Source organism: Larus michahellis, chromosome 1, assembly GCF_964199755.1.
Source record: "Larus michahellis chromosome 1, bLarMic1.1, whole genome shotgun sequence".
Classification (NCBI taxonomy): Eukaryota; Metazoa; Chordata; class Aves; order Charadriiformes; family Laridae; genus Larus; species Larus michahellis.
The window spans coordinates 214881439-214909090 of record NC_133896.1 but is presented as its reverse complement, the minus strand read 5'-3'; the positions used below and the strand labels follow the sequence as shown (position 1 = coordinate 214909090).

At 44.0% G+C, this 27652-nt stretch overlaps 1 protein-coding gene across 3 annotated transcripts in view; it reads right to left on the bottom strand.

Annotated features, from left to right (window-relative positions):
- Positions 1–343: 343 nt before the first annotated feature.
- RAB6A (RAB6A, member RAS oncogene family) overlaps positions 344–27652 on the bottom strand; it is a 70634-nt gene continuing 43325 nt past the window's right edge. The window contains exons 3-9 of one of the 3 annotated variants that reach the window (XM_074572269.1): positions 23614–23667; positions 22123–22239; positions 21962–22067; positions 19971–20082; positions 18843–18936; positions 8906–8972; positions 1426–3460 (exon numbers count right to left, since the gene is read on the bottom strand). In XM_074572269.1, the coding sequence (XP_074428370.1) occupies positions 3396–3460; positions 8906–8972; positions 18843–18936; positions 19971–20082; positions 21962–22067; positions 22123–22239; positions 23614–23667 (615 nt within the window). In that variant the 3' untranslated portion in view covers positions 1426–3395. Of the gene's footprint in view, positions 3461–8905; positions 8973–18842; positions 18937–19970; positions 20083–21961; positions 22068–22122; positions 22240–23613; positions 23668–27652 lie in introns of all 3 variants that reach the window. The other 2 variants (XM_074572267.1, XM_074572268.1) reach the window with 2 other exon arrangements.

The following is a 27652-nucleotide window of genomic DNA, read 5'->3' as shown; positions in this document are numbered from 1 at the left end:
GAACGGAAGAAACGGCTGGATTTCAAGAGCGAGAAAGGACCAGAAAGGCACGGTTGCAGCAGGCAGGGGACGTGCTCTCTGTACCCGTCCTCCATATCGCTCGTCGATCGCTGGAAACAACAGCAGAGACACTGCACAGAACCGGAGGATCAGTAAACACGCACCTCCACCATCCAAAAAAAAAAAAAAAAAAAAAAAAGCTTACTTTCGCCCTTCGAAAAGGCTCCTGCAGCACTTCAAACCCAAAAACAAAAAGCACAAGCAAGAAGCAGCAGCAGCCTGATGCCTTGCACCCCCACGAACCTGCGTTCTGGTGGACATATGTAGAGAAGAGACCCAGAGCTTTCCAATGAGACAGGTATTTATTTAGTTCAAGCGCTAAGGATTTGTTGTTGTTGTTGTTGTTGTTTCATATTATCAAACAGAGCTGAGGTACCAGTGACATTCCAACATGAAGAAAAGGAACCTTTTTCCCCTTATACAATTTCTTCAACTACTTGTATCAAGACAAAAAGTGAATAATGGAATAGCTGCGTAATGTACTGTACAACAATCAAGCCAGAGTGGGGAGGAGAAAAGAAACAGAGCAGAAACCTTCACTGTTTACAAAATCATCATTAAAAAATCTGTTCCCGTGGTTCTACTGGCCAGGTTGATGGAGCGAAAAATCAAAACCAAAACCTAAAACTCGACAGACGGATGGCGCGAGGAATTATGGTGCAAACAAAATTAAGACCGCGTTGCTCCTGTGCTCACTTTGGAAGTGTCTTTTCTCTGGAAAACCGGGATTAGGACAGGATCGAGTCCTGGGAGTCACGTTAAGCACTGACTACCAGCAAGGACACATGTTAAACATACCTGGCTGTCCTGAGTGGACCTCAGGGCCCTCCTGGGGGATAAATGCCAAACAACTGACGACTCGTCCTTGTTCCTGCAACCACCGGGCTGTGCTGAACACAGAGCTCGTGGGCACACTCCTTTCTAGACCTTTTTTTTTTTTTAGAGCAAGTTATAAGGGGCCCATTGCACAAACCTGCTCCCAGACGTGCAGCCGCTCTCCGCAAGCAGCTTCCATTAAAAGCAGCCGAGCTGCTCGTCCGCCGTAACCCGGACGTGCTCCTTGCAAATCCAGTGCTTAAAGCTTGTAACTACGGGAAAGGTAGAGGTTTGGTTATATCAGAAGCCAAAAAACTTATGTGCTTGTGGAAAACAGCCAAATGATGACCAACGTAAGTTGCATGAAGAACCAAAGGGAAAAATAAACAACCCCAAAACGAAAAAGCTGCAAGATGAACCATTTTTGCACAGTTAAGAACAGTACAATACAGGAAAAGCAGCCAGGTTTCCTTCCCCCCAAGAGTTTCTTTTAAATAAAGAATGATCCTTTGTCACATATCATTGATGTTTATTTCAAGACATGCCACGTCAAAAAAAACTCGCTTTTAATATTGCATTATAAAAGCACTTTACATCTCATTCTGCCTTTAAGTTATTGTTGTGCAGAGTTGCTATAAACCCAGGGCAGGGCAGGAGTTTAGCATTCATTTCAGGAATGAAGAATCCCAAATCTTTTATGCCCGTTTCCTGGTGAAAGTGGTGGTGAGGACGATTCCCTTTCTCTTCCCCGGGTGGTTATTTTAGATGGTAGAGGGGCAGAAGAGAACAAAGGAGGAGCCTGAATATTTGCTTGCAATTGTTCATTTAAGTAGCAATCGCAACACAGACTCAAGAATTCCTTCCTGCACTGTAACTCAGCCATATTCGCCCAGCAAACAATGTATTTACAATTGTGTTTATTAACTTACACAGCAACTTCACAATGACTAGTAAAGATTAAAAGGGTGCACTTCTAGTGTGTTCGATTCCGTGTTTCTCGGGTAGCTACATCTCGCAACATCAGCAAAGCTCTAAACGGATTCCTCAGCAAAAACTGAACAAAAAAATAATTACTGAAAATAGTAAAAAATTAAGCAAAGAAATAAATATCAAAGAAAACTGGTTAATTGTAAGCCTAGTTAAATAGAAAACTAAATTACTAGTTATTTAACCAAACTATACAGCTCTAGTGAACCAAACTAAACCAACTTGGAAGACTGAACATAAAAAAAATGCTAAAAAATAAAGGCATAAATCTGCATAATCATAAGTTGGTTCCCGTCCTATTAAACTCCCTTCCTTTCCATCTAAGATCTCTCAACTATATTTCTGTATGATCAAAGTAAACACCCCTTCCCCAGTCGACCTACGACCAACGCTACGGAAAAGCGGGTGTGATTCTCCCTTCCGCCGCCCCCTCTCTCCCAGCCGGGAACTGGCCTGTGAGCCCAGCATTGGTGAATCCGGCTGCTCTTTCCTCTTTCTGCCCAATTTAAAAGGTTTCGATCCGCTTCGGCAGGTTTTAGTGCCGGTCCTGAATTCACTTAAGATTTCCCCTAAAAAAAAGCCAGAAGCAAAACGCTTTCTCCTCCAAACGGCTGAAAACGTTACGTTCCCATCTCTCGGGCAGTAATAATTTACTTCATTGGTGTTCTACATAAAAGGAAAAAAAAAAATGCTCTTAAAACTCATTTGCACTCGAAAGGTATTTCCCTGTTTCCTGCAAGTGTTTTGCTAATGCACACCCACCCTTTCCTTCCCCCCCCAAATCCTCCAGAAGCCATTCATCCCGTTCAGAAAGACACTCTGTATTTCTCCGTATGCTTTCTTGGAAATGTGTTCACGTTGCCTCTGCAAGAACTAAAAAATCCAGTAGCCTTTCGTGGTGTCAAACCCCCCCCCCTAAGGTCGGTTTCCAAAAACGTTTGGGGGTTTGAAAACCAGTCAGACTATCTCTGCTCGAAAGATTAAGAGCTCGGTTTTAATTTTTTTTTTTTATTGTAAGGATAAGCATTTAAACCCTCAGCATACGCCACCTCTGCTTGCATTTCTGACTGCTGTCTAGTCATTTCCAGTTTGTTAGAGAAATCAAATGGGTAAGATTTGCAAGCATTCTTCTGCACGCACATCTCGTCTAAGTCCAATTCAAAACTTACTCAGTTTCCATCATTTCAAAGTGCAATATCATAACATATTAAAAAAGGAACAAATATTAAGAAATTGTACCTATCTTTTTTTTTTTGTTTGTTTTTAAAGTTATAACTAGAATATGCTGGAATATTTTGGCTTTTTTTTTTTTTCTTATAAATAATGAAGACACTGACATTTTCTTTGTGTGTGTGTGTGTGTGTGTGCTTGTGAAGCTAATAGATCATCTCCACGAGACAGCCAGCGATGATGAACTGCAATACGTTATTACTGAAAGGGGAAGGTTCAAGCCAATATTCACACTGCAGTCAATGAAGAGTAAAGGGAGGGAAAGCAGTGATGTTCTGGAGAAAGGTAGAAGCCACATGGTATTAGCAGGAACAGCCTCCTTCACTGACAGGCTGCTCTTGAGGCTTTTCCAGTTTTATGTCAATCACTGGAAGACATAAGTTAAGGTGAACAAATATCCAACACCGTTTCCCTACAAGCTGGGGCAGGATTTTGACTGGTGTTTTCCGTTCAGTATTTCCCACCAAAATACTTGAAAAGTACCCCACCTGGAGTACTGTGTCCAGCTCTGGAGTCCTCAACACGAGAAGGACCTGGACCTGTTGGAACGGATCCAGCGGAGGGCCACAAAGATGATCAAAGGGCTGGAGCCCCGCTGCTGTGAGGACAGGCTGAGAGAGTTGGGGGGGTTCAGCCTGGAGAAGAGAAGGCTCCGGGGAGACCTTATAGTGGCCTTCCAGTCCCTAAAGGGGGCCTACAGGAAGGATGGGGAGGGACTCTGGATCAGGGAGTGTAGTGATAGGACATGGGGTAACGGCCTCAGACTGAAAGAGGGGAGATTTAGATTGGCTATCAGGAAGAAATTCTTTGCTGTGAGGGTGGTGAGGCACTGGAACAGGTTGCCCAGAGAAGCTGTGGATGACCCATCCCTGGAGGCGTTCAAGGCCAGGCTGGGTGAGGCTTGGAGCAGCCTGGTCTAGTGGGAGGTGTCCCTGCCCAGGGCAGGGGGGTTGGAACTGGATGATCTTTAAGGTGCCTTCCTACCTGAACCATTCTGTGAAAAGTATTTTCAAAAGCTCTTAAAAAGACCAGCTTCAAACCAAAGTCAAGATGCAGGTTTCTCAGCAGCCCCTCTCACCCTGGCATTGGCATGTTCTTAAGCACATAGCAGAAACAATGTCAGACCCCAAATGTCTGTCTCCAACCTGACTCTGCTCTTCCCCAGCGATCTCTTCTTGTTCCACGGCAATTGCTATGGTAATTAAAGATGTATATGCTGAAGGATCTAATCGCTGTTTCCAGAGGGAACCAGTAACAGCTTGGAAACACACAGTTTCAATTCAGTCTCCCAGCACTGAGGGTGGAACCTCCAGCTGGCGGGCACCAAAGCTCTACCTGCTGGCTCAAAGAACACAGAAGCCCTGGAGACAGCAGGAGCCTGGAGGAAGCCACAGAAGGCCAGCTCGCTTCCTTCTCTAACTCCTGCTCCTCTACACTTCACAGCCAACTGGAAAGTTCTTCCCTCTCAGGCCACTGTCCACGCTCAGCTCTGAGGCACACAGGAGAACACCTGCTCTAGGTGACCCTGCTCTGGCAGGGGGTTGGACTAGATGATCTCCAGAGGTCCCTTCCAACCTCTATCATTCTGTGACTCTGTGAGAGCCTCTTTGGGCTTGAATACAGATGCAGCACATGCTCTGCTAAGAGAATCCCCCAGCAGCATATTCTAGCGAGGCCATTCACAGCATCACAGCATGGCAGGGGTTGGAAGGGACCTCTGGAGACCATCTCGTCCAACCCCCTGACAGAGCAGGGTCACCCAGAGCAGGTGGCACAGGAACGCGTCCAGGCGGGTTTGGAATGTCTCCAGAGGAGACTCCACCACCCCTCTGGGCAGCCTGTGCCAGGGCTCTGCCACCCTCACAGGAAAGAAGATTTTCCTCATGTTCAGATGGAATTTCCCGTGTTCCAGTTTGTGCCCGTTGCCCCTTGTTCCTGTCCCCAGGCACCACTGAGAAGAGTCTGGCCCCATCCTCTTGCCCCCCGCCCTTTAGCTCTTGCTGAGCATTGATGAGATCCCCTCTCGGTCTGCTCTTCTCCAGGCTGAACAGCCCCAGGGCTCTCAGCCTTTCCTCAGCACAGAGATGCTCCAGCCCCTCCGCATCTCCGCAGCCTCCGCTGGACTCTCTCCAGCAGTTCCCTGTCCTTCTGGAACTGGGGAGCCCAGAACTGGACCCAGTGCTCCACGTCAGGCCTCAACAGGGCAGCGCAGAGGGGGAGGATGCTCTTTTTAATGCCCCTCAGGAGATCATTGGCCTTCTTGGCCACAAAGGCACGTAACTGGTTCATGGACTTCCTTCTCACACCATGTGCATCGCTATCCCTGAGTACTTACATCACCCACAGCTCGAAACATACATGCCATCCTGAAGTCTCCCATCAATCCTTCCTCTCGTTAAACCGCTCCGCTCACCCCACAACAAACCCCCTGCCGCTTCCCTGAACTTACCCCTCGCAATGACAGCTAATATCCAACAAGAACACAAGGTCACTGGAGAGGTTGCTGCTCTGAACCAGCCTGCGATAAGCTGCTCCCTTTGTGGCACTCGAATTCCCAACTGAAGCCCTACAGCTACAACCCTTACGTAGCCTTTCACAGGAGGAGCTTTGAGCACTAATCCCCAAACCCGCCTCACGAGTCTCAAGCATTTCTCTTATCAGTTAACAGGGAGACAAATAGGTCACACAGCTGGTACCTCCAACTTATTTCTTTAGGGGGTTGAAGTTGCTATTTACAGAGGTTAGGAGAAAATAAACACAAAAAGGGAAACCTCAAATATTTGGTCTCTTTCGCTGATCGAAACCTCGATACGCATTTAAGAGTCAGAGATCCTCGAAATGAGCCTTGCCAGCTTCATCGTCGAGCACGAGCAGCTCAAGATCCTTGAACGCTCAATGTTCTGCAAAAAAGCCTATGGAAAATCCCCCACCATTATTAATCCCAGCGTAGCTGTCTGGGAGACAATCGTATGCAATTTCTGCTATCTGCAGTCTGCAGGAAGTCAAATCCAAAGTGCCCTCATTGCACTCCCATTTAGAGACCAGTGATCAAACTCCCTGATAGGGAAACCGCGGCCCCATCCGCCAGCGCCTTTGCATTCTGCCACCATCCTCTTATTAATAAAGACTGTTGTTCATTAACCTTTTGATGACCTGCGTAACGAAATATTTTTGATCAATCAAGTCTGAAAGGCACAAAGCTTGTGCCTTAGCAGTTGCAATCCACAGCTTTCCGAATCCTCCTTTCCCCTACGCAGTAAGATGCTCTACAGATGTAGTTTCAGCACGAAGCTTGTCCCCCTACTACAGTTCCTGCCGCACCCTTCCCCCAAAGCACTGTTTCTCCTCTATTTACCAGCTGCCAGCTCTGTGATCCCTGCTCCAAAAAAGCCTGACCACCCTGAAAAAGTTCCTCTTCTCAAAAAAGCTCACTCACTTCTAGCATCTCGTCAACTCTTTCAATCAAGATGCAATGCAACCCCTCTTGGCTCCCTCCTGGAAGTACCCACCATGACTTCCCCCCATGATTTCTATGTCCAGAGGCAGGCAGCCCTCTCTCCACCTTCTGCACTACCTTCCCTCTCTAATCCAAGCCAGCAGAAACGGGTAGTCAGGTGAAGCAGAGATCATAAGAAGTGGCTCGGTTATCACAGAACTTCTTTCACCTTCAGAGCTATGCTGAGCAACCACCACCACTCCTGCAGTTTTAGAATCACAGAATTGTCTAGATTGGAAGGGACCTTTAAGATCACCATGTCCAACCATCAACCTAACACTGACACCAAAACCACCACTAACCCGTGTCCCTCAGCACCACGTTTGCCTGGCTTTTAAATACCTCCAGGGATGACAATTCCACCACTTCCCTGGGCAGCCTGTTCCAATGCTTGATAATCGTTTCAGTGAAGAAATTTTTCCTACTCTTGAAGTTCCGCATCAACTCTAATAAATCCATGCACTCATTCCAAATGACTCCAAGTTGCTCTCAGTAGTTCTTCCACTTCACTGTCTCCACTCCAGTTGTCCTACTCTGTCCCACCCTAGACCCTCTCTCTACCCTACACCTTCCTGCTGGTTTCTGCCACGCTGACTCCTACTTTGAAGACTACTTTTCCTTGCACAAAATATCCAGACTTTCCTCTAAACAATTCCTAAAAATGTATCTTTTACCCATTCTCCTTTACACAATAGCCAGTGTTTCCACTCCCACGTTTTCTTCTCATTATATTATCTTCTTCCATTTAGAATCATAGAATCGCCATGGTTGGAAGGGACCTTTCAGATCATTGAGTCCAACCACCAACCTAACTCTGACAAAAAACATCACTAAACCATATCTCTAACCACTATGTCTACCTGAGTTCTGGGTTTTACATCCCTCCAGGGATGGCGACTCCACCACTGCCCTGGGCAGCCTCTTCCAATGCTTGACAACCCTTTCAGGGAAGAAATTTTTCCTAATATCCATCCTAAACCTCCCCTGGGGCAACTTGAGGCCGTTTCCTCTTGTCCCATGGCCTGTTCCTTGGGAGAAGAGACCGACCCCCCCTGGCTACCCCCTCCTTTCAGGGCGTTGTAGAGAGCGAGAAGGTCTCCCCTCAGCCTCCTTTTCTCCAGGCTGAACACCCCCAGCTCCCTCAGCCGCTCCTCTCAAGACCTGTGCTCTAGACCCTTCTGTCACAAGACACCCACAAAAGCACCTACAAGGGCTTCCCTGCCCTCCCCAAACACACTCAGCTGGTCCAGCAAGCAATTCAGATTTAGTCATACTGCTTGTTATGCAGAAAGTTTTATCCCTTTTCCATTGCTCATGCCATCTCCTTTCCCTCCCCCAAGGCTGATCCCTTCAGTTGATTCTTCTCCTCCCTCGCACCACTCAGATGCCAGCCAAGAGCTGTCTGGGGTCGAGCACTGCAACAGGCTGTCCTGGGAAGTTATGGGATCAACGTCCTTGGAGATTTCTGCAGTTACCCTGAACACAACCCTGAGAAACTGGCTTGATTTTGTAGTCAGCCCTGCTTTGAGCAGGAGGGTTGGAGAAGGGACCTACAGAGGTCCCTTCCATCCTACCTTATTCCAGGATTCTACAAGTCAGATCTGCAACAGCCACAGAGGGTCTTTTCAGGCCTCTTTGCAGCTGTTTTATCCCGCTCCATAGCCTCCCCCTCCCTCCTCACATCCAACCTGCTCAAACACCAAGCGAAGAATCCTTCTGGATCTGTTTGCACCCTTCTGCACCTTCCTGCTGTCCTCCCTTCAGCTTTCATTCACTTGTCCTCATAGTCCTAAGCACCCCTACCTCCCCTGCTTTACAGTGGGGGCCTCCACCCTTAACACTCATAGACATATAGAATCATAGAATGGTTTGGGTTGGAAGGGACCTTCAAAGGTCATCTAGTTCCACCCCCCTGCCCTGGGCAGGGACACCTCCCACTAGACCAGGTTGCTCCAAGCCTCATCCAACCTGGCCTTGAACCCCTCCAGGGATGGGGCAGCCACAGCTTCTCTGGGCAACCTGGGCCAGGGGCTCACCACCCTCATAGTGAAAAATTTCTTCCTAATATGAAATATAGTCCCAGCCTTCTATCCCACCAAGCCTTCTACCTCAGTACTTCAAGCTCAAAGGTTACTTGCCCTTATTCCCTCTCTCAGGCCTTTTTTTGGCACGTCCATAAGCTGACCGGGGGCTGCAGGAGATATTACTCCCTCCTTCTTCATCCTTGTTATTCAGGGCCTGCATTTTCCTCGTCCACGGTAATGCCTGGCAGCGCTTCGCCACCACTGAATCGCAGCACAAATGCATAAAGGATACTGTCTTCTCTACTTTTGTCTTGTGTGCTTTCCATTCCAGGCAAGGCAGCTGCCACGCGTCGGAAAAGCTGCAAAAAAACACACAGGGAACAGATCAAAACAATTGGACTTTAAAAGAGTGCACCCCAGTTGATACAGTTCAAACAATGATTCGATACATCCTTCAGTACTATTTACACTGCTTACACCAAAAAGCCTGACACCAAATATAACCTTTATTCTCAGGAAATGGCAAACCGCATTTTTGTTGTTATTGAAGATCAAATGTTACTGGCTACAAGCAGCAAACCTTCTATCACCTTCTCCGCAAATATGCTCTGTTTGGAATCCAGCGTTCCCACCTCACATCTGCCACAGATGTCCACAGACCCCAACAGCTTCCCCCCAGCAGGTGGGAACTCGACCTTCCCACCTCCACAGAGTATTAGTTACACAGGAGCACTGATGGTTACACGGACACACTGATGAAGTCAAACACAACACCTGTCACCAATATTGGCCAAGCTGGCACACGCAGAACAGCATCATAAAAGGGGATGTGCATAATGACATCCCCTAGGCATCTTCTTCCAGCCTTGACCATATCTGGGGCTCAGGGTCCCTTATGAACTAGACAAAGAATCTATCTTTCGGGAATTTGCCCAATCCTTTTCTGAATGCTCTCAACTTTTGGTACCCACTCCATCATTATCGTATGTCCACATTCAGGGTATAAAACACAGAACAGGAACATGTGTCAAGGGCACTTGCAATCCCAAATCTACCTCTCATTTGGACACTGTCTCCAGTTTCCCAGCAAGGTCTTAGCTCCAAACTCTCTCCTAGTTTTTTATTCCACTTGAAGGAGGTTGAGAGGTAAGACCGAATGGGACCAACTCCCTCTCCTGCATTTCCTACCTTTGCCCACAAGGCTCAGACTTGTGGTTGCCACCACACGGCTTCTCCCCAGTCCTCTGGGCAAGGAGCATACAAGATTAACCCACTATTAATGCATGAGAATTCACTTGAATTTCCTGAGCCCACAATAGTCTGTCTTCTCCTGCACAGGAACAGACAGTTCCTGTCCTTCAGCTGAGTGTGATTTCTCCGAGAAGCTGCCATGCTCAGTTGGTAGGAACTACACAAGTTTCAACCGTAACGGTCTCTTCCTCATGTGCCTTGGTAAGTGTGTGCGCAGCAGGAAGGGAGGACAGGAAAGATCAGATGGACAGAAGGATAAATAGCACCTTTACTATTCATCAGGGTTATGAAATGACTACCTAATTGTTTCTTACCTTTGAAGAACAGCCCTAGTACAGTTTTGATCCCATGCTGATGTGCTCAGCACGCAACCAGATATAAACATCTGACATAACACTGCATTCATATTTTTGCACCATTACAGATGTTGTGTTTCCAAGCGCTCAACATCTCCATCCATCAGTGAGTTAAAATCACCCCACTGTGGGCCCGCCAGCAGCTCGGGAGTCCCGAAACGCCTGGTGCAAGCCTGACGTCAGCCTTAATGTGTCAAACTGACAATATCGCACATTATTTCAGTCCTCTCCTCAAATGACCCAAAGCTAAACCACTTATTCCCAGTGACCCACTTTCCACAGAAAATTGAGCCAAGCCACTGTCAGACTGTTTATATTATGAACGTAGGCACCTGAACAGCTTTGCAGATCAGGGCCCAAGTGCTTTCGCAAATTTGGCCCTGAGCGTCCAAATGATGCTGGGAAGTCACTAAGACGACTTTGTCGGCTTGACAAGTACCCTCCAAGCTAATCAGGAACAAGCCCCCAGGTCTCTCGGGTGCGGCTGTGACCTCCGGAGAGCAGGAGCACAAAGACACTGTGCTTGCTGGTGTCTGACCTTTGCTGTCACCACTGTTTGTTTCTGACTGAAGAAGCTGCTAAGTGATGAGAGGAAAACCCGACAGGTAGAAGGCAGCAAAGCTGCTTTCCTTTACCATTCCCGTCATCTCCCTCATAACCACTGGAGAAACCATCCCCACCATCCTCACCCCTTTTTCACTAACAGCAACACCACTTTGTGGGCATCTGCTGAAATCTAGACTGAGACAAGGATATGGGCCTGGGAAGCCAGTGCTTGACGCACCTCACTGATTTTAGCTAAAAGAAAAAAGGCTTAGCATCCTCCTCTAAGTTTCTATAACCCATGTCATTATCCTGAGCCTCCTTGTACAAAAAATGTCCTATCAATTGAGCTCACTACTTCTTGTTACCGTATCTGCACTCCTCATCTCACCACCACTCTTCACTCTTAATTCTGCTTGAGAAAGCAATGTGATTATCATTTTCCAAGCATTTTAAAACTAGTCAGACATGAGCACTTTGTCTCACGAGAATGAAATGGGGGAGAGGAAAGAAGCTGCAAACTTTCAGAGCAATCTCCCAACACATCCTCGTGGTCAGCATTGTTTTCCCTTGTCATTCCAATCACACACAAGGACAGCACTGCCAACCTTCTTAGCTTAATACTTGTCAAAAGGCTTTTCATTCACTCAGTACAGAACTAGATTATTCATTATAAGGTTTTTTGGCATCTTGGAGATGATCAATGAAGTAATTGAGGTTCAATCTCATCTTCCTCTGGAAGCCTTAGAAGTTTTAGTACTGTATTTGAATCCACAAGCGCTTTGCAGGCTCAATACTTCCTTTGCCTTTAACAGTCTTCAATAAACTTCCCAACTCGATCTCGTTTAGGTACAGACGGTTCTACCTCTCCTTTGTTACTGAGCTTTGTCCCTGAACTTGCTTCTACTCTCAAAATGTTCAATATTCAGTGAGCTTTCACAGGTTGATTAACGGATCTCAACTTCAATTTTATGAAAGAAAACAGCTTTGTGACTTCTGGGAAAAAAATAAAGGCTTACTGGACAGCCACCAGGCTGCGTTGCAAAATATTCAAATACCATCTATAATCTGCTTTCAGAAGCGTACTGGTGTGTTGTCAATGCAGAAACAGATTACACGGTAAATTCTGCTCCTCTCTGGCACACCACCGCATAGCTACATCTATCCCCATTAGCTCTGCAGGGGAAGGTCTGGTAAACCTCTTGGCCTTCCAACACACACTTTCCTGCTGATATACAAGTGATACACTAGAGGTAGAGAGTGGAGCAAATCAGCTTACCTACCCTTCCAGTACGCTGCTTTTTTTGCTCATATTCTGCAGAAGAATATTAGAGTAATTTTGATCCAGCTCTTGATACAGAAGTTTTGCGGGAAAAAATTCCCTCCCATCAGTTTTAAGGATGGGTGCGCAACGGAGAGGGCTTGGCACAACCCTACCAGATGGTGCCTGCATTAGGATGCTCGCTTGACATCGTTGCTCTGATAGAAAGAAGGAAATACATCACCTCATAGAGCTCTTTGCTGACGCCATGTGCTTTGAGATCCTAGGTGGAAACAGCATTACACAAAAACCCCTGTTTTAAACGGTGGCATTGCTATTTATTTACCCCTTGTGCAACATGTAGAAAGTGAGGGATGCACTTATAGAGGGGAGGGGGTGGGGAGTCTTAAAAAAAACCTCAGCTGATGGGAACCAACTGGAATTACTGCATTTAAACCAAGCTGCTGACAGAAAGGCTAAGTGTTTAAAATACAGTAATCCTTTCTTTACATTAAGACCGGGAATAAAATTATGCCTTTAGCGGTATTTCTCCTCTAAATTATTTGACTAAAAAAAGGAATTTAGCAACTAAGAAAATCAAGTTTCTTTCTTATTAACCTTCTGCTTATCAGCCACAGCATATGTGAACAAATCCAATTAGGGAAACTTCATGATGGTTAGAAAGCAGCGTTCTACACAGGGACCTTACTGCTGCGCGGTGCCATCAGGACCCAAGCCAGCAGTCTTATCTCAAGGAAAAAAGTCACAGGCAGTTGCACACATATATATGCATAGATAATATAGTGTATATATACACACAGAAATATGTATATATAGTTGTGCATGTGTGTGCGCATAAAAACCACACATACTGGTGAGCATTCAGGACTTTTTTTTCCCAAGGCAGGAGTTAAACGCAGCCGTCTGAAAGACTGAGCCACACAAAGTCTCTTTCAACATTCAACCCTGCAATCTCCTTCCTGATTAAACTCTAAAAAAAAATCCCTCGTCTCTCGCCGTTAGTTTCAACTCATTTGCCAAACTGTGCCTTTCCTACCGCTCTAGCCAATAAATCCCCAACAGATCAGTGTCACCGTAGGCATGAAACAGTTTTCACTGTAACACTCCGGCAGCAATATGGAAAGGACAAGGAGGATCACCGTCCAGATGGAAAAGCCAACCAGGAAACCTGTTCCCCAATGCAAAGCAAACAAAAATGTTTCCCTAATTCTCATTCTCCAAGGAGAGCAGCGCAACTCCAAGAATAATTCTTGCCCATCAGATAGACAAAAATCAAAAGATGGGAGAAAGAGCCAAGCTGCTAGATGCAGCCAGCTCTGTGAAAACAGGGTTATTCGAGGGGCCACGGTCCTTTAGCTACTAGCGTGAGAAAGTTTTTCTGCCAAGTACCGTATATTCAGCCTGTGGCTCTTTGAGAGCAAACGTGAAGTGTGCCAGGTACTGCTGCAAGGAGGTCTTCAGGGCTCTCCCTCCCCTCTCTTTCTACAAGACAGCAAAATGAACCCTGACATATTCTGGGCATGAAATCCACAGACTAACAATAAGATTCCCTGAAATACAGACTGCCGAGATAGAGCATGAATCTCAAGGTCTTTTAAAGCTTATTCAGGGCTGACAAATAAAATGAATCAGAGACTACAATTCTCTGCATTAAATGAAGCAAGTTATCTACTTCTCAGTCTTATGGCTCCCCTGGCAATCAGTCTTTGCTGAAACTCGCAGGATCCAAAAGACATTTTTTCTCCCCCTCTATTGCATGAATTAACCCCAGAATAATACAATCACCATTTTTATTCCGTAATATCAGCCACTCATTTTTTCCTGCAACACCCTCTCCCCAAAGCCAGAAGGAACAGTAAGTATATAGGACCCTGGTGACTGGAGACAGCTCTACCTTAGCAGATCCAACAGTATGCAGCAGCTGTATGTTGAAACCTAGTTTGACAGCGTGCAACTAGAATAGATGAGGCTTCCCCCAGCAGCTCATCAGATCAGTCTCTGGGGAAAAGAAATGCCAGAGAAGTCATAAAATGAAAGCCTGCATGTCCAGGTTTCAGCTAGCACGCACAAGTGCTGCAAATCCTCTGTACTCCTCTGCAGTGGCTACACGGAGATCTACCTCCGAGCCCCTAAATCAAGCCACAGGTTGCTCGCTTCCACCTCAGTCCCCAGAACCGTGTTAGCTGAGGTGCCGTCTTCAGAGCTGTCCCCTTTTCAAGTCACAGGGGAATGGCAAAAAAAAGCCTGCTGGCAGTATGTCCCCCTCTATTTCTTTTTTGGTAGAAGACCCTGGCATTGAAATACAGGCTGTTTGAAGTATGGTGCAACTCACCATCTGCAGTCACCCTATAAAGCCAGGCACTCGGTTTGCAGGATAGCTACAGCGAGCACAGAGCCGAAGGCAGTGCCCTCTCCTCTTATCAGTGCTGCCTTCCAGCAGAAAAGGATGAACAAGAAGCTAAAAGTAGCACACAAGGTCAAAAGGATCCTGGCTTCCCACTGACAGCCAGCAAACAAGCGACAAGGCTGAGAAGGTGAAAAAGTCTTAGCCATTACTCTCCCGGAGCAGGACAAGAAATGAAGCTTTTCCCATATCTTTAGTAGGGCAAACACTGATTCTGAAGCCTTGCGGACAGCATCCCTTGGAGAACCCGAGTGCTTAGACCAACACAAACAGCACTAAGATTAGCACTAGTGTGGTGAGTAGGACTAGAGAAGTGATGATCCCCCTGTCCTCGGCACTGGTGAGGCCCCACCTCGAGTGCTGTGTCCAGTTTTGGGCCCCTCACCACACAAAAAGCCATTGAGGTGCTGGAGCGTGTCCAGAGAAGGGCACCAGAGCTGGTGAGGGGTCTGGAGCACAAGTCTTGTGAGGAGCGGCTGAGGGAGCTGGGGGTGTTCAGCCTGCAGAAAAGGAGGCTGAGGGGAGACCTTCTCGCTCTCTGCAACGCCCTGAAAGGAGGGGGTAGTCAGGGGGGGTCGGTCTCTTCTCCCAAGGAACAGGCCATGGGACAAGACAAAATGGCCTCAAGTTGCACCAGGGGAGGTTTAGGATGGATATTAGGAAAAATTATTCACCGAAAGGGTTGCCAAGCATTGGAAGAGGCTGCCCAGGGCAGTGGTGGAGTCGCCATCCCTGAAGGGATTTAAAAGACGGGAAGACACAGTGGTTAGACATATGGTTTAGTGATGTTTTTTGTCAGTGTTGGGTTGATGGTTGGACTCGATGACCTGAAAGGTCCCCTTCAACCTAGGCAATTCTATGGTTCTCTGGTTCTAAGATTCATCACCCATGAGATGACATTATCCTTCAATGTCTGACCAAGCCTGGAACGAGGGCAGTGTTCTGGCTAGTGCTCCACGGCATCTCCCAAGCTGCTGGAATGGCCGCCTCTGCTCCTGCTAACCCTGCCCGGCAGTCAGACCCAGGACAGTGAGGGTCGCAAGTCATGTCTCCAGGACTTGCCTGCACAACAGTGACACTGGAATTCACAGCTCTGACCTGAAAGAGAGGACGGAAAGAAAGCAAGGACGGTATGGTGGATCATACCTGAGGCATTAGTAAAAAACAGACCTCGCTCTGGAACTGGTAACATCAAGATGTTACACCGAACGCCACAAAGAAACCAAAACCTTAATGTGAAAGGGATGGAAATGCAAAGAAGCCAATGATGGAGGACCAAGGGCTCAACTTCATCCCAATTCTACTTCTGCATTAACTTGTGCCATTCCCTACCTTTAACCCAGGGCACAGGACTTCGATCGACAGATTTTGTGCTGAGAAGAGAGGACAGCAGGGGAACAACAGCATTTTGTCAGCTTTTCTGAACTGCTCAAGGCTGCCAAGCAAAGCACTGACAATCTGAGAAGTTTTAATACTGGGAGGGCAGAGCTTTACGTGGAAGGAAAAAAAAAAAAACAAACCAACAAAAAAACCCCAAACCAAAACAGTTCATATTCTCTAATCTACACATTACAGTCATACGCAGAAGCAAAGCTGCATGGCAATTGCTAAATCTGAACCTATACCCCAGTGGACAACCCACTGACCAGTCACTATTCGAAAATTCACCTTTACGTTAGTATTTATTATCCAGCACTAGGTGATCTTAGTTTTTACATAAATGTGTTTCATTATATGTAGTCAAAGTATGGACTTTGTATCAAATAATTTGACAACTTGAATTAAAAATCCTATACGAGAATTAACTTGGACAGTAACTGTTCTGCAGAATCAGAATATATTACGGACAGAAGTGATCAGTTATGGGAAGGTCAAATTTGCATTTGACTTATTAAAAAAAGCTTTTATATGGGTTATGGGAAGGATATCCATTCTGCAGTTGTACCCATACACTTTCCCATTTCATTGGGGAAGAATTTTATTGACGAGTTAGGAAAATAAGTTCATACCATTCAATAGAGACGCTGCAAAGAAAACAGAGTACTAGATAACTAGTGGTATTAAAAATCTTATCCTTTGAGAATTGTTTCAACTACTACTTATTAAACTAATAAAAATGAGAGTTTCAAATATTCTGCAGTATAGAATAGCTTTGAAGCTTCTGAAAATCCCAGTCCACACCTGCAACACAAGGATCAAAACTCAGAAGAAAAATCCATTTTTAGTTCTTTTTGAATAACCACTCCTGTCTTTCATTTTGATATTTTACACAGAGAATGAAGTCACTTAAAATCTTTCCTCTTGGCCAATTCTGACAAGACCCCACCCTACATGAATTACCCACTCGGATTATGACGCAGTGACACGTAACAGCCCTAAGTTTTTTAGATATTACTGTTTATTGATGTTAGTGAAGAACAAGAATTATGTCTCGGAACAGCAAATCTTCCATTTAACACAGAGAGAACCAGCCCCCAGGTTCTCACCACCACTTTTTATTACCAAACCTATTTTCCCACAGAAGTAGTCTTACGGCATGTTACCTGGCAATTAAAATCAGAGGCGTAATTTATCTAGACCTCTATTACACAACTAAGAATTTTCTCTAGAGAGCATGCAAGTGAGGCTACGGCTACAGAAATGGCTTTATGCTCTGACAATCTCATTAGTACAATCCCTGAACAGCTTCAGCATAAAATACAAAAAGGCAACGTTTGCTCCCTTCATAATGTACTAAATGGAGCTACCATCCTTCGTGACGAGGGCTGCGGTAGCTTTACAAAGCACGTGTTTTATTAAATGACAGTATCTTATGCCAAAATGGACTACAGGCATACCATACGAGATTTTTCCTACTTACATCCCAAATCATCAGGGCTCCAGCTGGCCCTGGAAGCCAAAAGGTACCTTATAGGCTTGGACACGGACGTCTGGAAACGTGTCAGCTGCACAGCAACTCCCTCAAGGCAAGAGGGAGTAGATAGAGCTTCATCATCACCATCATTCCTCTCCGTGAGGCAACTGCTCTCAAGTGCACACCCCTTACTCTAAGCAAACATTAAGGATTCCCGCACGGAATCCAAGCCTTAATTACAAGCCAGCCTCCGTGTTGTGGCAGGATAATTGGTGGACTTCGGAACTGAACACTTTTATGCTTGCTAATGCACTGAAAGGCAGTGCTAAGTTAACACATCTAATTATTCCATTATATAGGGAATAATTTTGCTACTAATATACAAAGTCAAGGGATATTTTAATAATAGACCCTTTAGTCCTGTCTATAACATACAAAGTCATGTATAACCCTGTTTTAGCAACTCCTGATACAATTCTGCATACAAAATATTTGTGTTACTCTCTATATAAAATGTACATGTGATTATGTACATACACACATGTGTGCGCGTGCGCTTGCCCTGTGGAGACACCCAAGAATGAATGTCTTCTACATCTTGCACTACTGCTTTTCCTCCTACCATAAGACCAGCTGCCAAGTGCTTCAGCAAGTCACAAGTCCATATGAGAAACTGCTAGATCAATGAAAAAGCAGTATCCCATTAGGCACCGAGTCGATGGGGATGTGCAGCTCTAGCTCTCTATTCGTGATCTGCTGGTAAGCATATTTGCTTACATAACTAATAAACTTAAACAAAATTTCTTTCATGCAAACACCAGATCAGTTCCGCAGTGTTTACTACTTTCACCAGTTCACTGCTTGCCAAGTGATTTATCTTCATTAACCCAAGCGCTAAAGCTTCATCTAGCAGGTCAGAATTTAAAGAGCCGCCACTCACAACATAAAACCTAATTTCGTTGCAGTTGCATCAGCTCAAAAGACATTTCACTGTTTTCCCCGATTCAAAAGCAACTCGTCACCTACCAGAAATAAATAGCTTAGGCTGTCCAAGAACGTTTGCTCACTCTTTCCGTGCCTTCCAGAGTGGGAACACCAGTTTACACTGTCCCACTTTACACTGGAAGCATTTTAAGCCACCACATCGCTCCTTGACTGGTTTGCCCACACCATCATCCACTGAATCGGTATCACAAACAGTCCTCAGACCTCTGTTACCCCAATTTTCTGGTTTATACCTTAATCCCTTCAATCTAAACACTAAATCTGGATTATCAAGAATCCAGAAAGGTATGATCCTGTACCCAACAAAGCTTCTTAAATAATTCCTCTTTTCTAGAGAAGTTCCAAGTCATTTGCTGCCACGTCAGGGATGCTTCTGAACCTCAGCCAATAAGTTGACTCCGAGATGCATACAGACTACAAATGTCCCTCTGAACCCTTTGCAAAGGCTTCCCAGTGTCCAGGGAAGTCTTATTTCCATAACAGAGCACTAAAAGAAGCAGAATCAGGGCTGGCTGCAGCCAACACATCACTCACCTGTTTTACATTGTATCCTGCTTTTGCACTAGTTTCAATGAACATTACATTCAGCTCTTTGGCTTTTCTTTCTCCTTCCTCAATGGACACTTGTCTGGGGAAGATAACACAGAATTAGGAAAAAAGCCAGACAAACACCTTGAAAATTAAGATTTTCATCTTCAACCTAAGGAGGTGACAGCTCCGTTACAGTTCTGAAAGCATTTCATGGTTTTTTTTCCTGCATACAGATGCCACACGCTGAGCACAGCTGTAGACAAGTATCACCATTTCATCGTATCAGGTGGCCTTCTGTGGCATGCCTGGCTCCCAACCTAGAACTCAGCTTTCCAGTGGAGGTGGTACGTGGGCCAACTAGACTCCTCCAAATCCCTGTCCTGGAAGCTGTGCTTTTATGTCTGAACAATTATCAATCCATAGACTTTAATACCCAATAACAACTGTCAACTCGCAGCCTACTAAACTATTTTAACAAAGGACCGAGCACACGTAAGGGGCTCATGTGTGCATAAACAATTCTTAATAGGATGTTATAAATCTGAAGTTAAGGGTCTATTAGTGTAGTTATTCTGAGGAAATGGGGATTTCAATCAAATCCAGAACACTTCCCTTTCATGCTTTTGTTTTACCTTTGTGGCTTTTTACTGATTAGTGTTAAGAATACCATAAATCCAGCATAAGCAGAGTACACGATGCAACAAAACCTGAAGATGCACAACTTCTAATAAAAATATTTAAGTTTGCCAACTCTGAAGCGTTTTAAAAGGGAAGATTACTTACACCTATCATTTTTATCCGAGCCAATCTACTAAGCATGAATTTTTGTAATAATTTTAGCTTATTCATTCACTGATGCAGGTTGCAGTTGACACTCCATTCTCTCCTGACATCTGAACAAGTCGGTGACAGTTTCTCAACTCATTCAAAGCACCGTGCTGGAAATTTGTGCTTAATCAAATGAAAGAAGTTTTAAAATTGAGATTTCTCTAGTCACTGCCATCTCCAGCATAGTTAAAACAAACCTGATCATTTGGGGGAAAAAAAAAATGTTCTTTTTAAAATAGTTGTCTAGGAGAAAACAGCAGCAGATTAAGAAAAGCATTTGAAAGATGAGTTATTCCTCCATACCTCTTATCTGCTAGATCTGTTTTATTTCCCACCAGCATAATGATGACATCACTGCCCCTTTCCGTTCTGACATCATCAATCCATTTTGTTGTTTGCTGGAACGAGTTTACATCTAACAGAGAACAGTGGAGAGGATTATCACTGCAGGTATTCTTCACAGGTCACTGGTAAATACATCTGTAAGTCTCAAATAAAAGCTTCATATTCTCTGGAATTGGCATAATAGGGTGATGAAGAATCAGCAAGCGAAACCCTAAGCCTCCCACACTGAAGTATACGAAAACTTTGGCACTAACTTAAGAAAACTTCATTACAGGTGAATTCAGAGCCAGGGAGTGAACTGAGTCCATCTATAATTTGGTTTTGACAGCGTCTAAAACAAGAAGTCTTATCACTGTGTTTTACACCAGTTCCCTTTTTTTTTTTAGTTCAATACAAAATATTTTATATAGAGAATGGGGATTAATGTGATATTCCATTCTACACTGCTCATGACTCGTGCCCCTGCAGCAAGAGGTTCCTACTGTTTCTTTGCTTCTCAAAAATACTTAATACCAGCTACACATGTTGTACAGCTTAATTTTTACTTGCTAGGTTTAGATTTTCTCTAGGAAATATCAGGGTTATACAACATAGTAGCAACTCTTGTATCATTGAACAGCGAGTTCAAAATAATTTCCAAATCATAAGCATAGAACCAGAAATACAAATTTAACCTAACCACAGCCACTTTTTCTTAATGATACATCCCTAAAAGCGGCAAGATAAGAATTTCAGGAAGCTACCCTGATCTAATGAGACAGTATGTTGTTTGAAAAGTTGCATTCCCTAAGAAAACCAACTTGTATAGAAGCTGCCATGGAGCTCGGCATTTACTACACAAAAAGCATCTGAGTTGCCAAAGTAGTTTGCGCTACTTAAAAAAGGGGGGGGATTCTGCAGCAGTTCTTGACAAGTATTGATTTTTTTTAATGGCTTTTACTGCATAGTAATATATCGTACGCTAGACAGTCAAGACTTGATCACTTGCCAGCGTCTTAATTCTTCTCTTTACTACTTGGTAATATTGAATTTGCTAGGTCAGTAAAAAAATTTCGAAGTTCACAGCTAATCTATAATTTTAGCTCAAATGAAAGTGCAATTTTTAACAATTAAAGCTTTTATAGGTAAATCCCATATTCCCGCTATTATCTTCTAGTATTTATAAATCAAAGGACGAGAGAGCTTTTGCATTTGTATAGAATTAGGCCATGGCTCTCAGTCAATTCTGCTTTAAAACTCGAAGTGTCTGAAGGTTTAGTTCTCCTAAAACAACATTTCTATTCTTTGTAAATACAGAAAGCTAGTAAGTTAGGGGTCTCTGGACTGAGGGGAGGGACAGAAGGAGAAGGGTTGAAAAAGCACTAATATTTTAGTTCACAAAAATGTACATACCTTAGTAAGAAATGAAAGAGCAATTGTTAAAGGATAAGGGCTTAGTAGTAAGTTTTACATATTGCAAAATGTGAAAGTGACTGATTCAAATGAAAATGTGATGTTAATGCATTTTCCCCCCAGCCCATGCCCAGATATTTTTTTGGGGGGAGGGCAAATGGAGTGAAGCAAGCTACAGCTACCAGTGCAAAGTCTCTAATTGCAGAATTCAGATATCTATGAACATGATTCAGGTGTTTGAGGCCAAAAGTCATAGGTGATATTACGATCGAAAAAGCAGATGAAAGAGGGTAAAGTGCAACAAGACCAGCCAGGACTCAAGGCTTCAGGAGAATGCAACAGAAAAGGGTTACAAAATGATGTTGTTTGTAAAACAGATCATACATTACAACAGCAGCGATCAGGTGGCTAGCTTAAAACTTGACTACAATAAAAGAAAACATAATTTTTTCCATGCCAGAATGAAGAACAAGCAGATGACTGTGATAGGACATGCAAAGCTAGGCTAAAGGATGAAAGGGGCAGAGTATTAGAAATGCAGAATTCCCCCCACTCACTTGTGATATCATAAACAACAACTGCAACAGTGGAGTCACGAATGTAGCTAGGAATCAAGCTCCTGAACCGTTCTTGACCTGCTGTGTCCCATAATTGCAACCGTACCTAACAAAATCAGTCAAACAAGCAAGAAAAATAAGAAAAAGGTCAAACCCAGTGCAATATACCTACTTGTGATATCGTAAACTACTACAGCAGCAGCAGAGTCACGGATGTAACTGGGAATGAGGCTACGGAAACGTTCCTGACCCGCAGTATCCCACAGCTGCAACCTGATCTGTGGGTGGGAGAAAATTAAAAAAGCCAAACTGCCACTAAAAATAAAAGAGTAAATAAATTTTACTGTTTGAAAAAAGCTAAATAAAAATTATAAACTCATGCAGGAGATGACTGGGGACTGGGAGCAGCAGCATACTGTCTCCTCCTTTGCAGCAATCTCTCCCAAGCGCTAGCAGTAGCCGAACTGGTATATGTGCACCTATCTTGGCTTTCTGCTGTCTTTGCTTTTTAAAAAATGTTTTCCTTCCGAAAGGGGAGAAACAGAATGGCTCGGCTTTCCAACTGAGAGGACAAACAAGGCAAATGTTCACCTGCAGTTCTGCCTACACAAGGTTTTCATGCTCTGCTGCTATCCTTCCTCAGGACTCACGCGTGTAACCTCCAGCAGCCTGGAGGACGGTTGCTGGCGGAAGAATCTGACCACACATCATATTTCTAAAGGAAGAGCCTTCAGATGCTGTCAGAGCCCTGGAAAAGCTACTCATGTGAATTTTTCAAGGAGTATAAAATGCTAGTTATTATCTATATTTAAGCCTTAGCCACACTGCAAAGTGGCATGCACCCAGACGAGGTTGAACGTCTCTTACCACCAAGGTTCTGAAAGAAAAGGCAAGATATACTAAAAGCAACATGTATGGCAAGATGCACAAGGGCCAGTTCTGCTATGGAAAAAACATCCCACCACTCCAGCACTTTCAATGCAATCACATTTATTGTGGGTTTATACAATACCACCATAAGCTTATGCGGCACTGCACAATTTGCTTCTGCAAATAGCTCAGTGGCTGAATTTCTTAATTAAGAATCTGAGCTCATTTTAAACGACAGACTTGCTTTCACAGAGGGGTGGTTTCATTTCAAGAACTAGAGCCGCACCAAGCTAAGAAACAAGTATCATTTGTGGATTATTATTGAAGGCAACCTGCTTTTTAAACAAGTAATATTAAGAACTACTGAGCTAGCTATTAACTGGCAGCTTTTGACAATTTATATTTTCTCCTTCTGTCTTGTGACATGAAAAAATGAAGGGGTTAAGCATGGTTCCCTTCACTTCTCCAAATTCCCACCATTATGCACCCCTCAAACTATGCGCATCATCTCCTTCTTCAAAGAGGATGACACCATAGCACCTTCTGCCGCTTGTAAAATGGCACTCATGAGCCCTCCAGAGATGAACCAAATGGTGATTTCCCGTTTCCCCAAACAGAGAAAGGAGCTTTTTCCACAGCACTTGTCAGTCTGGAAGCAGCTGGCAGATGAAGGCTCAGCCTGTACTTCCAAGTGATCTCAGAACTGTGGGCTGCACAATTACAACAGATGCTGATCCTCGTTCCTACTGTACAGAGAGAAGCGCAACAAAAATCTTACTCACTGTTCGATCCTCCAAATACATGGTTTTCGATAAGAAGTCAATGCCAATTGTTGCCTGTAAAAAAAAAAAAAGAAAAAAACAACAGCTCTTAAATGAAATGTCAGAACTGTAGTGATTTTCAGGAGAGTGAGAATTACTGCTGCATCAGAATTCAGCACCTGCAGTGGATCTGAAAGAAAAATATGTCGGTTGTCTTACTTTCAGGATGTAACTCTACCTCTAAGATTCAACAGGCAGTTTCCTTAATATCCATAAGCAGAACAGTATCTTAAAGCACAAAAAGTTGTTAACCTTAACTTCAGTTTATGCATATCAACAGTTTAATCCATACAGTCATAAGAGTATCAGCAAGGATTTTTACGCACATGACCTAAGTTACTATGCATTAGCTGAACCTGGATATCTGGGCACGCTGACAGCCAAATATCTTAATGTATCTTAACTTTAAGCCTTTTTCATTAAAGCTAAGGTGGACATCTTCACATCTGCTGCAACACAAGAGCATGCACGCACGTGGCCCCCAACAATTACTAAAGCTCAGTAAACACTAAAGCTCACTGCAGCATAACTGCATCCAAGTTTCTAGACGCTAGTGGGAGCTTCGCATAGAACATCCTTAGATGTGTTTAAGAGAAAAGAGCAAAGCACTACTAAGTGCTATCAAGAGCTGCTTCTTAAATACATGATCTTCACCCCATTTTTCAAGGCTGCAGTGAAGGCGAATCCAAGCTCTAGGAGTTCGTTTGCAGCAGGGGTACGACCGAGCTGACCTGTTGGGGCTATAAGGCTGCCCTGGCTTCAGCAGGACACTGAGCATCTCAGGCAGCTGCAGCGCTCAGCAACATCAATAGAGCCTGGAAAACATTCCAAAGAAATTCATTTCAAAAGAAAAAAAAAAAAAAAAAAGAAAAACACACATGAGATAAGAGGTAGCACTCTCAGCTAGGGCAAAGAGGCTTGATACAACCTCTTCCCTGCTCTCCCACACTGAAGCAGGTATTTTTAATGGAGAGTCTATTTTACCGTATATGCTCCATATTGTTAGATTGCTATTATGCCCTCACTATATATCCCCATAATTAATTCCTTGTATTCTGCCAGATATTTTACATGGTAGGAACAAAGAATAGAGCCAGCCAGCCTGCTTGTGAGCAATACATGAAAACCAGCTGCAAATGAATAAGTAAAAAAAAAAAAAGCAGAACTGAACAATCCAAACTGAATTTCCATTTGGAACTAAATATAACACATCTGAAAACAACCTTTCCTGGCTGGATCAGGACAGCAGATTCGGAGTAGCAGAGATGGATAGGGGAAAAATAAATAGCAATGGATCCCAAGATGGCTACCCAGTGATTTTTCACCTGTCGTCAGGAACTGTGACATTACCAGTTCAGAGAGATGCTACTGAAACAGTCAGGCGGATATGAGAAGCCTCAAAAGACTAATGCAACAACATGAGTCCCTTCTGCTTTTGTTTTCCATTGTTTTGGCAGAGGGTACTCCTCGGAAGATTGCCTCAAAGATGCTTCTATTTTCCCTCGTGTCTATTTGATTTCACTTTACAGAAGAAAAGCTACAAACCCCCTAAGATCTTACACCACATATACAAGTCCGGATTCCATTCTGGCTGACAAACTGCTGGGGACTCAGATTTTCTCTGCTCTCAGTAGGAGCTGGAATATCAGCTGCAAAGCCCGAAAACCTGCCTCAGCCTGTACTTCATGCCATCCCTCCCACTCAGCTGCGCAGCAGCAAGAGCTCTGAAGCTCCCGAACTGCTGTAAGAAGTCTTTGGATGCCTGAGGGAAACGCGAGTGCTACCCAGAAATGCATCGGGCCAGTGAGATTCCTGCACTTGATCACCCCCGGCATGGAAAATGCAAGAGAAAAGGCCAAGCACAAAACTTATTTTAGATCTAGGAGATGAAAATATTTGTGCTAAGCACGTTGAGAAAAAGGTCTGTTACTTTCAAGCTGTGAAACAGCTCTTGACCTAAGCCCCCACAAGCTTTAAGAATTACATGGGATAACTTACAGACAAACATCTTTGTCCACCTGTACTGTTTGACCATATCATGAGGATACAGAGAAGCAGCAGATGTGAAGGAATGGATTCAGGCACTCTACATCCCAGACTTTCACTAAAATAGGTAACCTCCAAATAGGTATTTTGTCACAATTCTGACAAAAGGGGCAAAAAAGCTTGGGGGGATCTTGTGAGATCAGTTGTAAAGAAACGCTGTGCAATGTATGAGTAGAGGAAAAAAAAAAAGCCTGCTTACTGATGGGGAAAAATACATGGACATGAAAGTAAGCTAATTACTGTAATTAAGGTGGAGGCAGGTTTAACCCACTTGTGAAATGCTGTGCACCACATGGAAGAAGCAGGAACGAGGCAGGCTCTGAACATGATGCGAGGTACTGTAAGGCCCAATTGCAAATTTAAAGACAAATAGAACTAAAAAAAGCTGGAGAGGGCCACACTACGGATGGGGCTGTGTATGAGATCACTTTTTTATCCATCTGTCCTCACAACGCTACTGTCTAATAAGGAACTGCTGTTACCCTATTTTATAGGCTATACTTGCTGACACAGAATTACCCACGACTATGCAAGGAAGCCTGAGGCAAAGCAAGAACCTGAATTATCTTTCAAGTCACAGGCCAGCGTTTCAACCCAACACTGTCCTCCCTCTCCCTTCCTCCAAGAGGCTGAAGCTAAAGGGAAGCGTGGACTATAATTTCTCCTCTTGCATAACACACAGAGAATCACCATGTTTGCCAATGTTGGTCTTTCATTATACATCATATACGGTGCCACAGAACAAGGAAAATCTCTCCCAGAATGTCCATGGATTGGAATCACTCCTGGTAAAATATACACCACCAATGGCACAATTTTATTTCAGGTGTTCGGGTTTCCTTGACACAGTACAGCGAGTTCTTGTTTGATTCACAGTGCCGCTTTCACGAAAACAGCTTATTAATAAGCTACGGGCAATAGCTGAATTCCTCTTATCTAGCAGCAAGCAAAAGAAAACTAATGCACAGCACAGATTTTATTAAACGGCAGCCTTCTATTTTTACCAGCTGAACACAAAAAACCTTGTTAAAATGATAGGTTGTGTCAGCTTTCAGAAAATATGCATTCAAAATTTATCAAAAATGTCCAGAACGAGCAAATCATCCATCAACTAACCTACAGCTACGCTTAACCACGTATACGGTCCGATATGCATTATCACTCAAGTACCTGGCTTTGAGAGGTCTCTATATAATGCTGGGCATTGAGAAATTTATATTCTGGTTTGACACTAACATGTAGTGTGATTTTGGCCAAATTACTGGAGCTTTTATGACTCATTCTTTCTTACAGCTGTAGCAAAACAGGACATACCGCCCTACCTCAGTCATGACTTCAGTAAAACAGAGGTCTTTGGATGAATGACACTATACCAAGTACATTACCACCCAAACTACGCACTTACCAATGATAGCTAAATTGAAGCTATCTTGTAAGCCCTTAAGATTTCTTACTGTTTTAAGTCCCACTCATTCATTTTGCAATCATTTAGGATATTATGTCAGACCAGCTTCCCATGGAGACAACTACATTATCATAAAGCACAGAGGGTCAAACCTCTTCAAGAAAGAACTAGGACGCAAGTTCCGTAGAGAGAAGGAGCAGACCTGAAAGAAAAATGCTGTGGAAAAAAAGAACAGATTAAATAAAAGAACTGCATTCACATGTCCATGTAATTACAGTGGGTAGAATTTGAAAGGATGTTTGCTCCCTTGGGAGCAATGATGTGTACTCTAGCCCTCCTACACCATAGAAGCTTTGCTTCTCCCGTAGTTAAGGGAGAACTTACATCTCATTCTCCCCAACTTGCCTAGCAGCAGCAATGAGGAATTACTGAAGAGGCAGGAAGGAAATCACTAAGGGGTAAAGAGATTTAAAGGAGATACTTGTATAGACACTAAGTAACAGAAGAGTCGCAGCATTTTTCTTCTTTTTTTCCCATTACCTCCTCCTC